We start from the raw sequence: 22,488 nt of genomic DNA, 5'->3' as shown, positions 1-22,488 counted from the left end.
ACCAGGGTAGTCTGCCACACCCTATCTCCGTTCACACCATTCACTTGAGGGGGTTTGTTGGTCATGACCACTCTCGGCTAGTTCAAGTGTGAACCCAACTTACTCACGGGCACTTTTTCCCTATGGCTGGACACAGGTTTTTTTTTTTCGAGAAAAGATCCTTTCATTAGTTATAAAAAAGGCCCCCTGGGCTACAAAACCCCTCTCTTGCTCATAAGAAGGCAGAGCAGAGATCCAATCAAGGCAGCTAGGGAGACTCTCCCTAGGTGCAGAAAAGTACAAATAGCTGAGAGGCTATATCATACAATAGGAGGGGGGAAAATCCAAACTGGTGGCCTGTAGTGCCAGCGGGGGGTACCTGCGTGCAGAGTATAGAAAGGGCCGCTGCGCCAAGTGGTGTGGAAGGCCTGGCGCCGCAAGATCACTCGATCCGAGTCGCCCGGATGCGGTCATACTGTCCTCGCAGGGTGTGAATCAACTCCTGCCAGATAGCCCGAACAGTCTTTGCTGGTGGCTCTAGTCTCCCCTCAAAGGCCCTGAAACAACGGGCTCTCCAGGTGAACCATATGGTGAGGCTGCTGAGGAGCTCCCATCGTAGATCCCTCTCCTGTGTCTAGCTGGCTGTCGAGAAATCCGGTGAAGGAAAAAGGCGAGGCTGACCCCCAATGAATTTGATGGCCTGGCTATCCTGCTCCGTCTCGTATCCCAGATCTGGCCCTGACAAAGCCGACCAAGCAGCGGCTCCCCACGTATACATGCCTTTTGGAGAAAGGGGGGCCAAAATGCGCAGCATCCTCAGCCAAATCTGCTGCGCTTGTGGACAGTCCCATAGGCAATGTCTCTGTGTCTCCAATGGGTGGCCGCATCGGACGGAGGCCGGCGGAAGGCCACTGTAGACAAGCCAGGTGCCAACAGCAGATGCAGCTGGAGAGACCGTCCTCCTCGCAATCAAAATATGCCTCCCCAACCGAACAGTGACCTGGAAAAAGGTGATCTCTGTGGCCTCGAGGGACGCATAAGGATCATGCCACTCGTACTCGCCAGGGTCCCACTGGAGCCGGGCCAAGGGGCGCGCAACATATGCCCATATGCGCCAATCAGAGTCCACATCTGCAGGGTCTGGATCAATATGCCACTTCCGAGAAGCGGCGGCCACTACCCGTATCCGCTGAAAGATGCACTCTGCAACCAAAGGCGACTCCGCCTCCACTCTCTGAAGTCTGCCCTCATCCTGTATCTCATAGTAGAGGCATCTACCTGTCAGAATACGCAGCGGAGATGATGACTAGATTTGGGAACACACGAGCAAAAACGCAGGCAGAAAAACAGCACAAGAGAGAGAGAGAGAGATGTAGGCGTGTAACTCTGCTCTGATATACACAAGAAGATCCCGAATATGATACAAATAAGGTATGGGGGCTGGGGGCCTATTTATATGCCCCCAGATAGGCAGTCGGCCTGCTGAAGAGGCCTCCACGACTGCATCAACAGTCGGCCAGCAGCAGATCAAGCCCACGACTGCATACATCCAGTCGGCCATCATCACAGGCAGCCATCATCACAGAGGTCCACGACTGATGTCCAGGCAGTCGGTCAGCTACTGATCCTCCAGCCGCCTCAGGGCTGCCTCCCAAGCCTCAGAAAAATAGGAAAAAATAGGAAAAAATAGGGGAAAAATACGGAGTGTGGGGAAAAATGATAAAACACCTCATAAGGGCGGGCACACCCACAACAAAGGCCCTGGTGTATAAAACTGGACAGGAGATGACTTCTAACACCCCCTCTCAGCTCTTGGCTGTGAAACCAACCACTGGGAGCTGGGGTGCCGCCTGAGCAAATCCTGAGAGAGCGACTTCGTGAAGAGGTCCACCTTACTGTCCTTCGTCGAACAGAACTCTAGCAGGATGTCATCAGCAACGATCTGTTCACGAACAAAGTGCCTCTGGATGACCATGGGTTCCTCCAGTGGAAGCCCAAACCTGCAATGCAACCTCCTGCTGCTCCGTAAAACTGCTCCTGGGCCATAAGTAGATCTCCTCGTGTCCGGATCTCCTCCCCAAACCGAGTCACTCCAACCGTGGAGTCGGACTCCATCCAACAATCCCCCTCCTGTGTACAAGAGTCCCTGATCCTTCGCATGCCGCAGAAACCACAGGAAACGCAATCCTGCCTCCCAAAGAGACATCTGCAACCATGAGCTCAACTGCCTCATCAGGAAGCTCCCGTCCAATCCGGTGTCCATCAACCAGATCAATGAACCATACAGCTTCTGAGTCACAGAGACATCACACTGCTCACAAGGATCAACACCTGTTACGGTGCACAAACAAGTCCTGGAAACCTGACGAAACCTGTCAACCACCCCCTCTGAATCCGGAACCACAAAGCCTGGAGAAACCACCTCCTTCTGCAAGTAAGCACCTGTCACCTGCCTGGCTTTCCGAAAGGTCCCAGTGGAAAGAACATCCTCAACAACTGGAAGTTCTATGTCCCGAACACTACGAGACATCAGAGCATAAGTGACCTGTTCAGCTTCCTCTGACTGACGAACACAAGAACTACCAACATCAGTACTGGAAAGTTCTTGCCAACTGCTGCCATCTACTGGCAAGCTATCCACCACCTGGTCTCGGAAAGCTCACACCTGCAGCGTATCCACACTTAAGTGGCCATTACCAGACTGCCACTCATTACAAACCTGAGGACCTGGGAGAGAGAGTGCTGAAAGCCTGTAAACTCCATTCTCCACTCCACCTTCCCAAACCACTTGGTCTGTTGCTTTGTCCCGGAGAGCAACAAAATGCTCATCAAACTCCACCCGTACGCCAGTCTTGCAAACCTGATGCACTGACAACAAATGAAAACCAAGTGCCGGAACATACAACACCTGGGAGGAATGCTTCCCCCCTCTTGCCATTGGGAACTATCTCCATCCTGCCCTCACTGTGAATTGGGATAGTAGACGTATCCCCAGTAAGAATATGACTAGAACACCTGCAGAGATCCTATAAACCGGAACGGGAAGGAGTCACGTGCCTGGAAGCACCACTATCGAGAATCCACTCCCGAGTATCCGTTTTGCGGAGAGTCCTCCAATCTCCTCCCTGCCTGAAGAAAATGAAGCATCGGTGTCCATCACCTCTAGGTGCACAAAAGCCGGAGTCTTCATGATTGCTGCTGAGGAGTCTTCACCCTTCTCGGTCTTCCGCTTGGGACATTGCCTCCAGTAGTGGCCTTTCTTGCCACAATCATTACAGGTCCTCTCTGCCTTCAGTTTCTCGCGGTCAGCGTCGGACGTCTTCTCAGAAGACTTCTCCGATGAAGCCTTCCCTTTGCCTGAGTTACGGCCTTTCGACCGTTGGCCAGTAAAGGCCTCCGAACCTCCACCCTGAGGAGGGTTCGTGAATCGTTCCTCCTGGTCTAGGACCATGGGCACAAGCTCCTCCCACGTGATGGTGCTGAGCCTACCACTGGTAATCAAAGACGAGTAAAATGCTGAGTACGAAGAGGGCAAATGTGACAGCAACGTGATGGCCATGTCCTCTGATGATATCTCCTTCCCAGCCTGAAGAACTTCCTGCTGAAGAGCCTGCAGCTTGTTAATATGCTCCCGCATCGTTGCCGACTTTGCAGGGCTCATAACCCGCATCTGTACTTCCAAGGAAATCCTCTTCATGGGCGATACCCTGTTGTAAAGTGGGGCCAAATGCTGCCATATCTCTGGCCAGCGTCATATGCTTTACATGGTTGATTACCTGTGGTGTGCAATTGAGAAAGATAAACGAACGGACCCTGGCGTTGACACGATCCCACATCTGTGTCTGAGCCTCCCGGTCCTTCCGGATTGACGGTAACTCCCCTTCCTCTACTTCCGGCCGTGGAACACCAACAACGACGAAATCGGCGAGGTCGTAAGACTCCAGAACAGATTCCATCATAACCTTCCATATGCCGTAGTTGCTCCCGTCCAACTGACGGTCCACCGGGAACGTGGGGAGTGTCGGGATCTTCACATGCCTCTCGGCCATCTCATACAGATCTGCCATTGCAGGGATGTACTCTGAAAAGGGTGGGTGGGTGGGAACAAAGAAGAACTAAAACTTGCAAGTGGCTGTCCAGCAAATCAGCCCGCCTTCCTCTTGCTTCTCCTCTTCCCGATCAGCCCAAAACAGTCCACCAATCAGCCACAAAACAGTCCCCCTCTTGCTCACACAAATCCCAAGACCTATCTAGAGCCTAGGGCTCTGATACCATGTCAGAATACGCATCGGAGATGATGACCAGATCTGGGAACACGAGCAAAAACGCAGGCAGAAAAACAGCACAAGAGAGAGAGAGAGAGATGTAGGCGTGTAACTCTGCTCTGATATACACAAGAAGATCCCGAATATGATACAAATAAGGCATGGGGGTTGGGGGCCTATTTATATGCCCCCAGATAGGCAGTCGGCCTGTTGAAGAGGCCTCCACGATTGCATCAACAGTCGGCCAGCAGCAGATCAAGCCCACGACTGCATACATCCAGTCGGCCATCATCACAGAGGTCCACGACTGATGTCTAGGCAGTCGGCCAGCTACTGATCCTCAGGCCGCCTCAGGGCTGCCTCCCAAGCCTCAGAAAAATAGGAAAAAATAGGGGAAAAATACGGAGTGTGGGGAAAAATGATAAAACACCTCATAAGGGCGGGCACACCCACAACAAAGGCCCTGGTGTATAAAACTGGACAGGAGATGACTTCTAACACTACCATCCTCGGTGCAAGCTCTGACAGCAATCAGGATCTCCAATTGTATAAAGGGTCTCATCCACCGTGGGGCCGTAGGCTCGAAAGGCGTGAACCACTCCTCAGTGAGTGCTTCCTGAATGTCATCCCTCATAATCATCCCCCCTCTGAAGTGACTCAGCCTCTCCGCCTAGATCTCCTTCGGGAGACTGCAAAAGGCCTGCTAATCTCCAAAATTGCGCGTTGGGCCTGCCGCCAATGGTCCCCTGGCTAGACGAGGCCGAGAACCCAGCATATGACCCTGCTCTGTGCGTACCGCGGGGTTCCAGATGAGCGGCTGTCTGGCCCGCTCCTCATCACAAGTGGGAGGTCTCTGAGAAAGCCCTGGTCTCAGCAACTCCCAAGCTCGTAGGATACTCGAGGCAAATCTGTCCTCCCATCCTCTACTGAGGCCTGTCCTCCTCATCTCTGTGAAGATCCACCGAATCTCTGGTGCCCAAGTGCCCCCTACTGGGGGAGCTCTAGCCTGCAGCCGCCGAAAAAGAAGCTCCTTCCAAGGCTCATCGCCTGGAAGCAGCCCCCAAACAATAAGCTTCCCCAACAAGGCTCTACTCTGATCAGCTGGATCTATAATGCCCAAGCCCCCCTGGGCCAGCGGAAGAGTAATAACTGCCCAAGCAACCTTAGCTCGGGCCGGCTGACCATCCCCTGACCAAAGAAAGTTCCTGATCAGCCTTTGTACCTGGTTGATGCAAGAGCTCGAGAAAATCCAGCAAGACGTGATATACCACATAGTCGCTAAAAGCACCTGATTTGTCACCAGCACCCTCCCAGCCAAGGATAGCCGAGCTGTACTCCAATATAAAAGCTTCTTCCGAATGCTCAGAAGAAGCGGGGCGATCTGCTGCTCAGGTGACAAATCAAGTCCAATCTGGCATCCCAAATACCGCACTGCTGTGCCAGGAGGAATCCATCTAAAACTCGGGTCTGGCCTCCATGCCGGAGCGGGAGCGCTACTGATCCAAAAAGCCACTGTCTTGCGCCAATTGATCAATGCTCCCGAAGCCACACCAAAAACCTGTAGCGATTGCTCTGCCCTATGTAGATTGGCCTCCTGGCCATGCAGAAACAATCCCGTGTCATCAGCAAACTCAGAATCGAGCAGGTAACCAACCTCCTCTGCTGTCAGATACATGCTCATAGCCTCTGCAAAGAAAAGAAAAAGGAACGGGGCGAGAGGGCATTCCTGACGGATTGATCTGGTCAACTCAAAACTCGGCCCCCGTCCTCCTGCCATCAACACTTGGCTACGAGCTGTGGAATATAGAGCCGCCACTCCTCGAATCCAACCTGGCTCAAAACCCAGGCGAAGCATAGTGCCCTCTAGAAAACCCCAATCGACTCTATCGTATGCCTTCTCAAAATCGAGAAGCATAACGACCAAGTCCTCAGCGAGAAATCTAGCTCGGGCCGTCGCCTCCCAGAAGGCGAAGATGTTGTCAAGGATACTGTGCTCCTTGACGAATCCTGTCTGAGTAGCATGAATCAAATCCCCAAGGAAGGGCTAGATCCTCAAACTCAAGGCCTTTGCTAGGACCTTGTAGACAGTATTGAGGATCGTAATAGGCCTCCAATGCCGAATATCATCTGACACTCCCTCCCCCTTGGGGATAAGAAAGATCAAGCCCTCTGAAAAACTTTGTGGCCTCATCCCAGTGTCCAAAACATACTGAAAACCCCTGCGGAGGCCTGGCATAGGCAGGTGTCAATCCGTCCTCCCCAGGGCAACTATGATGCGGAAGGACCCTCAAAGCCTCAACAAGCGCATCCTGTGAAAGGGGCTCTCCCAAAACTGTGTGCATACGATCTGTGACCCTCCTCTGCACATGGGCCCACATAGTCTGTCTGCAAGCATCACGTGCCTCCGTGGCTGGCTCCGCTGAAAGCAGGTCTCTATAGAACTCAGTGGCAATAGCTCTAATCTCCCCGGGCTCAGTGGCTAACGATCCGTCCTGCCTCCTGAGCTGGCGTACTCCTGCTCGAGCATGGCGGGGTCCGGTGATCTCAAAAAACTCCCCGGTCACTCTATCACCAAGTTGCGTCCACTGAGAGGCTTGGCGATGATAGTAGAACTCGTGTCTCTACTCCTCTGCCTCTCTAACCTCCTGGCGTGCCTGGCTCAGTTGGGACGCCACCCACTCACATGTAGGCTGCTGCTCCTGAAGACGCTGGAGCGAAGCAAGGCTACGTCTCAAGCGACGCTCCCGCTCTCGTGTCTCTCCTAGCCGTGTCAAGGCTGTAGCGTGCAAAAAAGAGTTGAGCTCGATGAGTCCCTGGGCACACTGGCCTGCTGCATCCAGGTCAGAGCTCTGGCTATCATGCCATATCCTCTCAATGTCCTCAAAAAGACTGGTGTCTGTAAGTATCCTCTCTGGTATTCTCAACTGCAAGCTGGTCTCCCGTGTCCTCTCCTCTAGTGTCAAAATAACTGGCGCATGGTCTGAAAAAGATGTGCCAGCGAGAATGCCAACGGATCCACCACGCTCCCCGAACTTGTCGCCCACATAGAAGCGATCAATCCGTGATAGATTAGTCGGCGATCCGACCGAGAAAAACTAAGACTGTCCTGAGAACGGGAGAAAGCCTCATGCTGCCATGCATCAGTTATCCGCAGTGTCATACAAAATCGCTCCCAAGCTGCAAGCTCCGTGCCGTGCATCGTAACATGACTGCCTCCCACCCTATTGGTCGGGTCCTCAAGCATGTGGAAGTCTCCCCTGACACACCAATGTGCTTCCTCGGGAAATGCATCTGTAACAAGGGTCTAGAACTCTGCTTTGGCACTAGCATGATTGGGCGCATAGACATTGAGCACACCAAAGTGCTCATCGTGCATCCTCAGAATAACATACTGCGCTCTACCAGGCACAATGACCCCGCGATCCACAATGGCCTGCCGCCATACATCCGCAATGACCATACATACTCCTCCCTAAGGGGCCAAAACCTTGAGACCAAAATGTGTCCCATCTACCAGGCATCACCGAACCATATCTCCGAATCTTGCTCTCACTCAAATGGTGCTCCTGCATCATCAGAATATCAATACTGCCCCCAACTAGGCATCTCTGAAGCTCCTGCCTCAAACAACCACGATAACGTACATAGTGTGTGCCGCCAAGGCCCTGTACATTCCATGAGATGATCCTCATGGATGACCTGCTGAGGTGGAGGCTGTCTCAGCCATACGGCGGGCCTTCGCAAGCGGCTTGGTTGGAGAGTAATCCCCATCCAAGCGGCTACGAATCTGCCCACCCGGTGTGTTGCAAGAGTCTCGGACCAGGCGCCAATGGCTGTGTCCCATAGCGACTGCCTCCCGCTTGGAGAGAGAAACCTCATGTATGCATACATAGCCAGGGTCTCGCGCTAGGTCTGCCACTATGCGAACCACCAAGTGTCGATTCCCAGAGGCATCCGCATTTGCCAACTCCCAGAGTCGGCCTATCACGTCTGTCATCTCCAAATCGCTCACATGGTGAGAAAACTCAACTGCTTGTGTCCTCAAAATACTAAGAGCAAGATCTAGAGTCCACTCCCGGTCGCTAGTGCCACAAAGAGGGAAGGAGAAGGCCACCGCTGAATCAAGTGCCTCCTCCCCTCTCGGGCCGAAGGTATCACTACATGAACTCTGATGGGTGTTGGCTCATGGGGGCCCTCTGCTCCAAAAAGGGGTGTAAAGGAGTAGTCGAAAGCCTCCGAGCGCTGTCTAGTGTCGAGACTACTCAGCTGACTGCGGATAGAGGATATCCGTGAAGCACGAATCGGCATGGTAGGTCTCCTCTGCGGTGCACGAGCAAGGTCGGTGCTCAGTGCCCGCCGGACTGCAGGTGAGTGCCAGGGTACTGCCAGTGCCTCCCGGGGAGCTGAGGCGAGCGGAGGGGGGGGGGGAGAAGGGGGTGGGGAAGGAGGCGCTGAAAATGCGGGAGCAGAAATGGGAGGAGGCGAGGGTGGAAGCGAGGTGGGAGGGGGGGGTGGAGGAGAAGGTGGGGGTGCTGGCATCTCCTGATCCTCAGTCTGCGTTGGGGTCTCCTCCTGGAGGGGAGCAAAGCTGTTCCTCACTGGAACCCAATGATGCTGAGGCTGTCTGCTGCTGCGTTGGTCTCTGGGCATGCTGCTGTGGCTGTCTCCCTCTACGGCGCCCCTGTCCAGGCTGCCAATTAGAGGTCTTTGTGGGCTGAGTAGGTGTCCCGGAGGCTGCCTGCCGAGCCGCATCTGTGGGCGGGCCATCGGAGGTCTGGTGCTGCGGTGAAGGTCGGGGTCTCCTGCGAGGGCAGGCCTTGGCCAGGTGGCCGACCTGCCTGCATATAAAACACTGGTTCGGGAGCCCCGAAAACTCCACTCTCTGATCGATCCATCCCCCCCCCCTATCCTAAGTAACTGAATGACCTTTGGAAGGGAGGAGATGTCAGGAACCAAAACCCTGACCGAAGGAAGGCCAGCTGCTCTAGCCACCACTGAAGCTGCTGTGGGGCCAGTCTCAAGCACCGAGCCCACCAATGATCCTATCCTAGATAGGAGCGGAAGGTACTTGCGACGAAGTCCAGGAAAGCAGACTGTGACATGGAATAGGTGCTCTCCCTGCTCGGCCTTCGCTGCTGGGTCGAAACCATGCTGCCAATGTCTGAAGAAGGCCCTGAGCGCCCCTGATGTCAAGGGGACTCATGGCTAGGACCTGGGCCACGCTCTGGGCTGTCTCGTACTCAATCTGGTAGTGTCCGCGGCCCAGTAACTGAACGTCCAGGATCTTGCCCACATCTGCAAGAAGGCGGGCTTGGAGAAGATCCCGGATCTCCCCTCTGCTGGGGCGAGTCCCAACTATACGGCAAATGGTGGAATGTGCCTGGAGGCGTTCCACCTCTGCGACGAGGCTCGCTTCCTCTTCTGGCGAAAGAGAAAGCCTGATGGGGGTATCCTCAGGGGCGGGCGAGGGGGCTGTGGAAGAGTCCCTCTGAGGTGGGGCGGGAGGAACCTCCATCAGAATCTGAAGCTGAGTGGAGGGCAAAGCGAAGACGGAGGGTCCTGCAAGAACCAAGCTGCACGAAAAAGCAGAGCGGGGAGGGGAAGAGGGGGAAGGGCGGAAGACAGAGGGGGAGGGGCGTAAGACAGAGGAGGACGGAAAACAGAGGGGGAGGGGCGGAAGACAGAGGCGGGAGAAGGGCAGCGAGGAGCGAAAGGGGGCGGGAAACGCGCGAAAGGGGGGCGGGAAACGCGGAGGAAGGGGGGAGCGGGGGGCGTGAAGGAGACGGTGAGATTCCCCCGGTCGGGGTTGAGCACAATCTTGGCAAACACTTAAGCTATTAACATAATTAAACAATTTTAAATGGCGCAACACAATAGAGTAAGAAGCTGAATTTTATTTTTGCACACTGCACTAGGGCCGGAAAGGGCCGACCCCCCTTGTAATAGATTTTATTATCAAGGAAAACTGTTACAAGCCTCACGGGCATTCACATGCCAAACTGTTCAAGTGCATCCATGATCATGAAAACAGCATTGCAAACAAATTTGTCGTAGACGATGGAATCCATAGCTTCACTTGAGAGTAGCTTCGTTCCTTGATTCCTTGAAGCTTGTCAGACGCAGCTATGCTCCACTGGCATCCATACACATACACATGTGTGTGCCAGGACCGAGACATAGGAGACCATATTGACAAAGCATTCGAATCTCAAATTGAAAATTGCTTGCAAAATGCTCTTACCAAGTATTGGACGATCAATGTCGAGCTCCACCTCCGTGCGGACGAACTACAGCTTGAATGTGACCGTTTTCCACTTCCGGCTGAAATTAGGGTTTCTGATTTTTAGGGTTTTAAGCAGGTTATATGAGTCCAAAATTGGGCATTTTGGGCTCTTTAGATGCCTATGAGTAAGGGGCACAGCTTGGTATGGTTTCCTCCAAAATTAGGGTTTCTGAAATTAGGGTTTCTGCAGAATTAGGGTTTCTGAAAATTAGGGTTTCAGCAGAATTTGGGGGCGGTAGAATGGTTAGGAGACTCCATATTCATTTAGAAGAGAGAGATAGAGTGAAAAGGTGAGCAACTGGAGGCTTAACTGTGAAAGGAAGAATCTTCAAGCTTTCCATTGGAGTTGGGAGCAAGAGGGAATGAAAATCAGCACTCTCACCAAGCAAAAAGTTAGAGAGAATAACAAAAATAGGCTCTCTTGAAGGGGGGCGCCTATTTCTAGAGAGAGAGTGTAGAGAGAGGTAATTTTCAAAATGAGTAATAGCATGGTGGCAGGTCCTCATACTGCCACCCAGTCCATAACCATCCCTTTTCCACACAAATTTAGTGGGAAGGGTGCCTGGACACTCGCCTAGCCGACCGGAAGGAAATTCTAGTCTATTCTTACTTATAGTTTGTCCGCCCGAGCTTTAATGAAGTGTGGACGCCCAATCTCACGTATAACTTGGGCGGACACACTTATTAAAGTGTGGACCTGCAAAACAAAGAATACATTGCTTTAACTCTTATAAAAAAAGTAAAGTGGTGTACTTACCACCTGTCTACAGCCCACAAACGAGGTCAGAATACAGTTTCACTCGCACGGTTCACAAGAGGGCGTCCCCTACATGTGAACTACACAAACAAATCTTGCATGCAATCAAATAGTTCATGCAAAGACAGGATTTTTAACTTGCAAACATGTTATGCAAGGATGCATTGAACAGTCTCCCTATTCATTTAGCTTGTAGTCCGTGGTACCACACTCTGGATTTGGGCGCAGATACACAATCCCAACCCATATATCCAGCCTACTGGCTCTCGGTGTAGACATAAGTCCCCAACCATAAGATGCCAGTCCATCCTACAGAACTCGTCCATAGGCCTGAAGCGCAGAGAATGCCCAAATAGTGACATCCTCCCCTGCTTCTAAACAGTTGACCGCAACTGAAATGCTTCCAAATATGCTTGAAGGAGCTGCGGATACTCCTGGAAGTATGTTTCATCCATCCATTTTGCATCCATAGGAGAATAGTTCTTGAATTTCACAAGGTAGCGCCTCTGGAGTTTGCCACCTGCAAACTTTCGCTCCTTATGAAACACAATTTGCTCTGGTTGCAATACCTCTTCCAGCTCTTCCACCTCTGGTGGATCTTCCATAACCGGTTCCAAAGGTTCCGGTCCCACATATTTGCGCAAGAGGCTCACATGGAATGCATTATGAATCTTCCAATGATCCGGTAAAGCAAGTCGAAAAGCCACATCATTGATCTTCTTGATCACCTTGAAGGGTCCATAATACCTGGTAGAGAGTTTTGGGCATGCTCTCTCCTTGCCAGACCTCTTCCTGAGTCTAGCTTTCTCAAATTTTAGCAATACCAAGTCATTCTCTTTAATGTCCAATTGCCTTCTATGCTTGTCGGCAGCTTTCTTATGCTTTGCTTGAGAGCGTGCAATGGCTGTCCGAACTTGTGAAAAGGCAATATCAAGGTCCCTGACAAAGTCATCAGCAGCAAATATCTCATCTTTTGTGCGTAAGATAGGTGGCAATACCACTTTGCCATAAATGATCTCAAATGGGGCCTTGCCTGTAGAAGCATGTACCGTATTATTGTATGCAAATTCTACAAGCGGTAGATACTTTTCCCAAGAAGATTTCTGATCTGTCACATAGCATTTAAGCAAATCCAACACAGCTGAATTTGCAGCTTCACTTTGTCCATCCGTTTGAGGATGATAAGCTGAAGAAAAATTCAGCTTTGTGCCCATGTTATCAAAAAGAGCTCTCCAAAAGAGGCTTGTTGTTCGGGGATCCCTGTCTCCCACAATTGATTTGGGCATACCATGGTGTTTAAATACCTGTGACACAAAAATTTTGACCATATGTTCTGGTTTTATGGTCTTTTTGACAGGTAGAAAATGTGCTTGTTTACTAAACCTGTCCACAATTGTCCATATTGCATCATTGCCATTTGGGGTGCGGGGCAAATCCATAATAAAATCCATTGCAATGCTTTCCCATGGCTGGTCCGGAATAGGCAAAGGCTGAAGCAAACCAGGAGTCTTTTGCCTATCAAATTTTACCTTTTGGCAGGTGACACATGCACGTACATAGGCTTCTATATCTTTCCTCATACCTGGCCAAAGAAGTATCTCTCAATCATTTGAGTAGTAGGGAGTATCCCTCTATGCCCTGCATAAGGTGGTGCATGACATTCATCCAAAACTTTTTGTCTCATGTTTGAAACCACACATAAGCAGTTATCCTTCATGATATAACCATCTTTGACCACATAAGAAGCATGTGTATGACCAGTCATTAAATCAGCCCATAAATCTGAAAAATCAGCATCCAAATGGTACATTTCTCGCATAGTAGACAAGTCTTGATGAGAAGCAACCGAAATTGCAGCCACATGGTTTTCTGGACAATGCATCTGCTACCACATTTTTCTTGCCAGGAGTATGCAAAATCTGAAAATGAAACATTGAGAGAAAATTGGCCATTCTCATTTGTTTCTCAGAGAGTTTAGTTTGCGTAAGAAAGTACCGCAAACTTTGGTGATCAGTTTTGACAACAAATTCAGCTCCCAATAAGTAATGTTTCCATACTGTGAGAGCATGAATGACGGCCAATAATTCCTTCTGATAAACATCAAGAGTAAGTTCAGCATTTTGCAATCTCCTGCTTTCAAATGCAATGGCATGTCCTTCTTGATTTAAGACGGCTCCAATGCAATTGCCACAAGCATCACATTCTACCACAAATGGCTTTTGCAAGTCTGGAATGATTAAGACTGGCCCTGTGAAGGTACAAAGTCTGGCAAGCCATGAAGTGTATATTCAGATATCTCCAGGGCACATAAGCTTGTATTGTTCTATGTTGGGTGGGGTGGGGGGGGGTGTCAACCTAATGTGGCGACATCGTCTTGTGTTCAAGTCAACAGCTTACCTTAGCCTTGTTGAAGCATGTCGTCGGATCTTGTCGTAGAGGCGGCAATTGCAACTTCCCGGATAAGTGCCTGTTCGAGTAGGTAAGATGGCAAAGCGCCTTACGGTAGGTTTGGCGGGTGAAACCATGTTAACCTACGGAGTGGTTAACATACCCCCCTTCCTAATGGTGACCGCATCCTCATGTTACCCAAGTTGGTGATGAAGTGGGTGGAAAGGTGTGGATGGTCCAGGATACGCCATGAAGTTGGCATGCGAGGTTAATTGGTATGGTTCGGGATTGATCTGCAGCTGGATTGAGGGCATATTGGTGAGAAGCTTTGGGTAGCCTTAGTGGTAGGCAGCTTGTTTGTCATGTGCATGCTAGGGGCAGGCAGATTGGCGAGCTAGAGTGTAATATGCTGTGGGCGGATATGTGTTTTTTGGTCCGCTATTGATAGCATGTGGTGCACGCTAGGGGCAGGCAGATTGGTGAGCTAGAGTGTAATATGTTGTGGGCGGACGTGTGTTTTTCGGTCCCCTATTGATAGCGTGTGCTTTTTGGGCGTTGCTTCACTATTTATTGGGGGGAGGGGTACCACTTGGGCACACTCCGACGGATGGAGCATAGGAGTGCAGTGCGCGTGGAGCAGGAGCACCATCGCATAGGAGGCTGTTGTCCTTGGGGGACAACCCCGGGTGGTAGAGGACATTGGTTGAGGACGATGGCAGGGCACTCACGAGAGCATGACACTCCAGCTCGTGGCTCGGTGAGGACAGCCAAGACTTGTGGGTTTTGGCCCACGGCTGTCATGGTTGGGTGGTGAGTATGCTTGCACCCCCTTCATGGTGCATGGTTTGTTTTTGTAGGTTTGCCTTACGGGGAGATCCTGGAGGCTTGACAGTGGTAACAGAGTCAACCCTAACGCAAGAAGATGAAAGGTATGCGTGGGTATGCATCACATCTGACAAGAGACCTGGGTATGCTTCTCATCATTCTCTTCCTTTGAATCGTTGCTTTTTCTATCAAGTCGTTGCTCTATGTTGCATGAGATTGTGATTGGCGTAGTAGGGAAAAAGCATGTCTAGTCGTGTGAGAGGGGGGAGAAGAGATCGTGGTGGTTTATGTGTGGAGTGAGCCCTCTTTTGAAGAGTCTCATGCTTGACCATGCTGGCTATCCTAAGGGGCAGGTGGCTGTACAGTGGTCGCACCAGGTACAGCAGCCGTACAAGGCTGTACGGGCCTGTGCATACAGGTACAGCAGCCGTACAAGACTGTATGGGCCTGTGCATACAGGTACAGCAACCACACACGTGGCGGGTTTGGCTAGAGGCCTGAACAGGCCGTACTTGTGGTACAGGGGTCGTATGAGCACAATATACACAGCTGTACGTTTGTACGGACTGGTGTGCAGCAAAAGCAGCATCAGACCTGCACAACCACATCTGAATAATCCGTAGTGTATGGATAGCAATGCGCAAGAGGGAAAAGCAGCCGGCAGTAGTCTAAAAACAGCGTATCTCAGTTTTTAAAAGAAAAAACAGAATGTTTTTTGTTTTAAAAAAACTGAGCGTTGGATTCTCACAAGAAAAAAGCATGATGTTAAATTTAAAAAAAGCATGGCATGAGTTTTTGAACAAAGCTGGACATTGTTTTTAGAAAAGCATGGGACCGTTTTTTTAAAAATATCAAGGGGACTCATATTTACACACATTAGAGCAAAAAAAAGAAATGAAAAAAAAAACACCTACCTTCCCGAAGCCGATGGCGCGTGTGGGGGTCCCTTACCTGGTCGCCTGGTCTATGGACGTGGGAAGGGCCGTCGACGGCACTTGTGAAGGGCTGTTGGAGTCGACCAGGGCTGTCGGCGGTTGCAGGGATTGTTGGGGCTCGATAGGGCTTGTGGTAGCCCACATGGGGACTGCACCTTGCTGACAGGCACCCCTTTGGGGTGAGGAAGCCCAAGTTTTTGGGGCTGTTTCCCATGTAGCCACGCATGATGTGTGCACGCACTCATGCAGATGCAGGACAGTCTAGCAGAGCCGCACATGCCACAGCCATCCGTGTTACCCGAGGTCTACCACACGCAGCCAAAAGTTGTTGATAGCCACATGTACGTTGTCCGGATAGAGGCGTACGATCGTCAGTGGGCTGTCCTACAGCAGCAAGTGATGGCGACATGTTTTTCTACGATCTCTCTTCAGATTCTTTTCTCTCCAAGATGTCTAGGTTGTGTATAGGACTTTGTGGTGAACTTGCGAGGTTTAGATGCACGTGCTTCGTTCTATCTCAGTTTTGGACCAGCGTGTTATGAGGTATGTGTTTGTTTTTCACATGCAAGGAACATGCAAGATAGAGTTTAACAATAAAAGCACAGTGTTGTATTGTGTTATGCAAGTACATATGTTTGTTTTGGGGTACACATGGGAGTTTTTACCCCAAGAACTTCACGGACACAGAGTTAGTCATGGCCTTGTACCATGCAAGACACAAACCTAATACCCTACAGATATTGGAATGACCATTGTTTTCGTTGTTGGGCTTTGATAGGCAAGACTTATTTGCATATGCAGGATTGAGGAATAGTTGACTACACATTGACACTGTGGCTACACGGATATTTGATAGAGGGCATCTAAATTAAGTTTACTTGTTGGGATTCATTGTCAGATTGCATGACAAGACAGTTATGCGACAATATCCAATATGTACCTTTTCAGCTTTACAGTCCTTAAGGTTTTGATGGTCCTCTAGTTTTATGTCCATAGCAGGAGTGTGTACAGATATTATACCAAGACTATTGAATCATGGTTATTTAAGAATTTGCGCTATGCGCATAAGTTTTTGGAAGCAAGTTTTGGTTTCCAAGATTTTCTGGGTTTAGACAGATGCTTTGATTGGGACGTTGGTCAAGGTTGTTCTTCTTTGTGTACACAAATGTTGTCTAATCCCTGGATTGAGTTATGATCACTAGTCTCGTTTGGAGTTCTTCCTTTCGAGAACTTGTTTCAGTTTGTGGCACATGGTCAGCCATCGGCATTTATTTTTTTTGATAGATCGCGACAGATCCACAAACTGGTGTTTTGTAGTAATCGTAGCACGTGTATGGGGTGTATCATGGTGGGGTATGGGACGCCATGATCCATCGCATGTTACGGGGCTACGCCAGATTGTCAAGACTTCATTCGGACTCTGCGCCTACAAACACAAGGCTATCTCAACATTTTTTAGGGATAGATACTTTACTTTTGATACAGACAGTTATGATAGATGGTAGCTTGCGTCATAACCAGGTCTATTGGAGCAGTTGTTCCTTTCATGTCCACTCATAGACTTTCCGAGGTCTGTTTGGGAAGTTAGACTTCCGAGGTGACGAAGTGCAGATTGATGATCTTTTCTAGAAGATCGGTTCTTCTCTTGTTTAGAAAGAGACTACTGTTGTGTTCCACTTGGTTCAGGCCTTCAGTAGTAGGTTCTGGGTTTTCCTAGTTTTGTGGTTTTTTTTTCAGACCAGATTTATAGAGGACATCAAGATGAAAGCATGGTAGTCAAATGGAAGATACTTCTGGTTTCGGGATAACTCTTTAGGACAGTGGTTGCTTACCTTTGGTATTGGTAACATTGTTAGCTTCGAGTTACGCAGATGATCCATTTGCTCCGGATTCGGCTTTTGTGACTAGGAATTGACGCTCTTGTCATGTTACTTGTGCAGGTCGACCTCTTAGTCGGATTGTCCTTGAAACTATTGGTTTCGATCAATAGAGGGTGTTTCTCTAGTGTTGTAAGTGTGACAACTTCTCCTTGAGTTCTTTTTCTTGAGCTCTAGAGTGAGCTCTTTTGAGGCACGCTAGGGGCAGGCAGTTTGGCGAGCTAGAGTGTAATATGTTGCGGGTGGACATGTGTTTTTTGGTCCGCTATTGATAGCGTGTGGTGCACGCTAGGGGTAGGCAGATTGGCGAGCTAGAGTGTAATATGTTGTGGGCGGACATGTGTTTTTTGGTCCGCTATTGATAGCGTGATTTTTGGGCGTTCCTTCCCTATTTATTGGGAGAAGGGGTACTAGTTGGGCACACTCCGACGGATGGAGCACAGGAGTGCAGTGCGCATGGAGCAGGAGCACCATCGCACATGAGGCTGTCGTCCTTGGGGGACAACCCCGGGTGGTAGAGGGCACCGGTTGAGGACGATGGCAAGGCACTCATGAGAGCATGACGCTCGAGCTCGTGGCTCGTGGCTCAGTGGAGACAGCCAAGACTTGTGGGTTTTGTCCACGGCTGTCATGGGCTGGGTGGCGAGTATGCCTGCACCCCCTTCATGGTTTATGGTTTGTTTTTGTAGGTTTGTCTTACGGAGAGATTTTGGAGGCTTGACATTGTTGAGGTGGCATGAAAGGTATAGGTGGTGTAGTTCTTCATGCGAGGCCTCCTTTTGTTGTGGAAAGGTTTGGGACTCTGCAAAATTAGGTAGTTGGTAGAAGCGATCTGCACCTTGTGTGATTGGCAGAATGAGTGCTAGGACCACCATGTAATGATTCGCATAGGTAGATGGCTGTTTGGATCTTCTTGGCACGACATGATATTATACCCCGAGCTCATAGCGTGATGCCTAGAGATTGGGCTTCTTTATGGCGAATACATCAACCATGGTGAGATTTTGTTGGTGTTGAATTGGAGTTGAAGGTAGAGGTTGCATGCATTGAAGCTCTTTGGAGGTACCTGCAAGGTCAAGGGTTCTCCGGGCGATGGGTCGTACCATGGGCTAGGCTTATGTCTACCATGGTCTCTCCATCTAGAGATGCACGAGGAGGCTTGGCATTGACGAGGTTAGTTGCACAGGTGCATGTGTTTGTGTGTCGTGAGATGCAAGAGATTATTAAAAAAATGTGATGCCTGTAGTGAAATATGCAAGTGATGTGCACGGGCAATGGGCAAAAGGTGTGTCCCTGTGTGTGTACTCCTCCAACTTGAAGTTCTCTCCAACTCAATAGCTTTCTTCGATTCTCTTCGCTGCTTTCTTTGACATTTCCCTTTTCTTGGGAGTCAAGATTATTAGATTGTTGAGGCATGGCAAACTTTGCCCATAGTTGCGATGAAGCTAGGTGGCGGCAGAGAGAGAGAGAGAGAGAGAGAGAGAGAGAGAGAGAGCATGAAAACCTCCCCCAAGAAGAGAACCTAATTAGAGAGAGCAAACAACGCAACTAGAGCCAACAAAAGCCCAAGAATCAACTAGGCTACGCATCTCTCTCCAAGCACAAAACATTCCTCCACCTATGCTGAAATCAAGCGAGGTAGAGATGCCCCAAAGGTCAATGCAAAGCTCCATGCCAAGATCAACATTGTCTAATAATCTGAAATTTCACCTCAAAGCCACACAAGCTCTATAATGATTCACATCTATTTGCCACCATCTCCATGCTTCAAACAAATAGGCCGAGTAGCCACCAACTTTTCAAAAAGAGGCACCCATTGATCCACATTGCCTCTATTTCCACTGCTCGTCCCTAATACCAAACCTCTCGAGCCACAATCTCTCTTTTTCCTTCTCTTGAATTAGAGTAATAAAAAAGGTTTTTTTGGATGATGTGGCACTTGATGCCATGTGGCAACATGGGCATGTGTTGTCATGTGGCACATGCTACCCAAAGTTTTTGGGTGATGTCACTTGGTGCCACGTAGCAATGTGGGCTTGCATTACCATGTGGCACATACAATCCATTTTTTTTGTTGGGATGATGATGTGGCACCGTAGGCCTATGTTGCTACGTGGCACACGCAACCCAATTATTTTTTTGGTTTTTTCAAGAGTTGTGTATGTGTGTGTGTTTAGGGTTTGGGGGGAGGTATATGTGCTTGTTTTTAAAAATTTTTTTTGTCATTTTTTGTTTTGTTTTGGGTTTCAAGTTTTTAATCATTCTTGAAAATGTACGTGTATGTACAATTAATAGGAAGTGCTACGTTACATATGTACAACGGAGTTTTGAGGTTTTGGCTTACGTGTGTTTCATTGAGCGAAGGAGAAGAGTCACTTATCCATCCACGACAAAAGCCTTGACGTCATTGTCGTCGGCTTTGCTGGCCTGCTTGATTGAGAGCTGTCTTTCCAGTTCCAGCCAGTAAGTTGGTGTTGCAGCGTGGCGCACAGGTGTTGTAAGACTCTGGTGATCTTTTTAAGCCTTGCCATTGCTCGGTGCAGCCTTGGAAATGTGTGCACGGCACTCGTTGGGGTTTGGCAACATGGGTGGCTCTTCTTTGTTGGGAATAGGAACGGGTAAGGTCACTGCACATGGGCAAGGTACTGCCTCTTGGTAGTTTGTGTCCACGGACTCCTCCGGCACATGAGTTGAGGTTCATTCTTGTGTAAGCTTTGGGTTTGGTGTTGGAGGCATGACGTGGTTGTAGACGTCCAGGGAAGGTTAGTGGTTCGTTCTCAACCACTTGCTCAAGTATTGGCTCTAGTTCAGCTTGCACCTTCCTAACAAGTGCTTGGGCTCGATTCATTTGCTCCTCCAACACGAGGTCGGGGTACTCTTTGAGTTTCTTTGGAAGGTTTGTGTAGTCAATGGGAAGAGCTGGTTTGAGCGGAAGATCTCTCGTTGTCTCCGTGAGGGAGGCAGCTTTGGAGCTATCTTTTGAACCAATTTCAATGGTCATGACATCATTGCCCTTGACAATTGATCATTAAGGTGGCCGACCAACATAAATAGATCATATATATATACGTGCATAGCAAAATCGTCAAAACCATCTAAGAAATACAAAGCGTTGGACTTCTCTAGAGAGTCTCTCTACGAGGCGAATCCAGCCAGAGGTGTATTAGTAGAGCAGTGACGTCTTCCTCTCAGATCCCTCCCATATGTACTTGATTTCAGTTGTAACACTATTTCTTGTAGATAATACAGACAATAGTTTAGGACTCTTGTGTGTGATTCCACTGCACTCTTTTCTATCTCTAAGAACCCTAGCACATAAGCACAAGTGTTCTACAATAGAGATGTTGTGCATAGGATTTCCATGGATTTCCACGTTAGAGGATCTTTGATAGGCATGGATGGTTTCTTTCAAGAATGTGTCAGCCGTCCAAGTTGTTTGCAGTCAAGAAGAGGCAATACACAACTGTCTCATGCTTAGCCAAAATGCATGCTTTCTCCCCCTGGCAAGGCGAAGAGATGATCGGTGTATTTTACATTCCAAGATCCGCCCGCATTGCTCATTCCTGCAGGAGGTGAAGCCATGTGTTTCTTGCGTTCATCAACATATCATCCGTTTGTGGTTGTGACCCTAGTAGTAAGAGCAAGCAGTGCTAGGGAAACTGGCTTGGGCGAATTCATGGACAATGGAAGATAGCTATGATGTGAGGGTGGAGATGGGCAAGGGGAGAAGGTCAGAAATGTGGCGAGATACATGATCCCTATAGGCAGAGTCTAGGTCATGGTGGAAATGAATGTGGAGGAAAATGAAATGGGGTTTCAGGGATGGGTGGTAGAGACGTGCAAGAATTAGTGAAAGCAAGGTATGCATATGATCAGTGGTGGTGGGATGGTGAAATGCTGGATGTGTTGCTTAAAAGCAAGTGCATCGCTCCAAAAAGGGGAACAAGTGCATACCTTGCATACTTGCTCCTCTTGTGGAATGTCACCTGCTCTCCTCGTCTCCATATGAAGCCAATGGGGGATAGTATTGTCTGAACAATGGCAATCCTCGTGGCATGAGACGTGAATATAGAGATATCTGGGTTTCTCAATAAAACTGTTCTTAGGCAATGCTCTCTGTAGAAGCGAAGCTTCATAGGAAGCTCTGATGGGCTCAGCCTGGCCTTACTGGTGTGAAGCTAGAAGATGCAGTTAATGTTGTGCCCAGAGAGGGGCCTCCAAGTGGTAATCAAAGGAGAGAGAGAGAGAGAGAGAGAGAGAGGTTGTGTCAACGTCTACAAAAGACCAAAGGGTCTATGAGACCAAAAGCGTTACAGTACATCCATTTAGTAATAGTACCACGGCTATAATTTTGTGTGTGTGTGTGGTGTGTGTGTGTGTGTGAGAGAGAGAGAGAGAGAGAGAGTTATATAAACATCTACAAAAGACCAAAGGGTCTATGGGACCAAGTCTTACAATAAATCGATGAAGTAACTGTATCATGGAATGAAGGTTATATCTGTGTGTGTGTGTGTGTGTGAGAGAGAGAGAGAGAGAGAGAGAGAGAGACTAATGCTTCAAGATTTTCAGGCGCAACATCAAGTCAATTAATGGCGAAGGATAGAAGCGATGCCTGAATTATTTTTTTAAAACTGCTAGGTGCAAAAAGTCCCATCTTTTGCTACTTCCATATGATAAAATGTGAACAAAGTAGATTCACATGTTCATCAGTTAAATTAATGAACATTTAGCAACTTTTCAGAATATACCTTAGGAAATTCTTGGCTATCTACCTTGTGAGCGAGTATGCTTTTCTCTGTTTAACTGGGCATATGTTCTTTTGTAAATTGTAGAATTTTATATGAGTAGTTTGAAGTGCCCTTATTTTTTAGATACACGCTATAAAAAATGGCAAATTGTATGCTTAGTGGGATGTTGATTTTGTAAATGTTCAATTAATCTTTAGGCTTGTAAGCTTCTTGTGGCTTGCACCTTCATCGTGCGTATTACATGGCTATAATTGCTTATGGTAGCAAGATGTAGCACCCTTTTGCTCCAAGTGTATCATTTCAGCCTGCAATACCTAGTATATTGTGCATAGGTGATGCTTACCCATGTGCACATGCTAGATAGATGAACACCTATTATATCAGAATGAGGATTTTGCTTTGAATGGTTATTACTGTGAGAGGGCTGCCAA

At 49.1% G+C, this 22,488-nt stretch overlaps 1 protein-coding gene across 1 annotated transcript in view; it reads left to right on the top strand.

Moving 5' to 3' along the window:
• The window catches only part of LOC147619680 (uncharacterized), a 45,860-nt gene extending 23,575 nt beyond the window's left edge, over positions 1 to 22,285 (top strand). Inside the window, exon 5 of the mRNA XM_086773372.1 lies at positions 21,879 to 22,285. Within this exon, the coding sequence (XP_086629498.1) occupies positions 21,879 to 21,912 (34 nt within the window). The 3' untranslated portion in view covers positions 21,913 to 22,285. The remainder of the gene's footprint in view (positions 1 to 21,878) is intronic.
• Positions 22,286 to 22,488: the final 203 nt, after the last annotated feature.

Source organism: Cibotium barometz, chromosome 33 (genome assembly GCF_041138505.1).
Source record: "Cibotium barometz isolate CiBa-2024 chromosome 33, ASM4113850v1, whole genome shotgun sequence".
NCBI lineage: Eukaryota > Viridiplantae > Streptophyta > Polypodiopsida > Cyatheales > Cibotiaceae > Cibotium > Cibotium barometz.
Note: the sequence above shows the minus strand (reverse complement) of the source record. Positions and strands in the feature narration are given on the sequence as shown.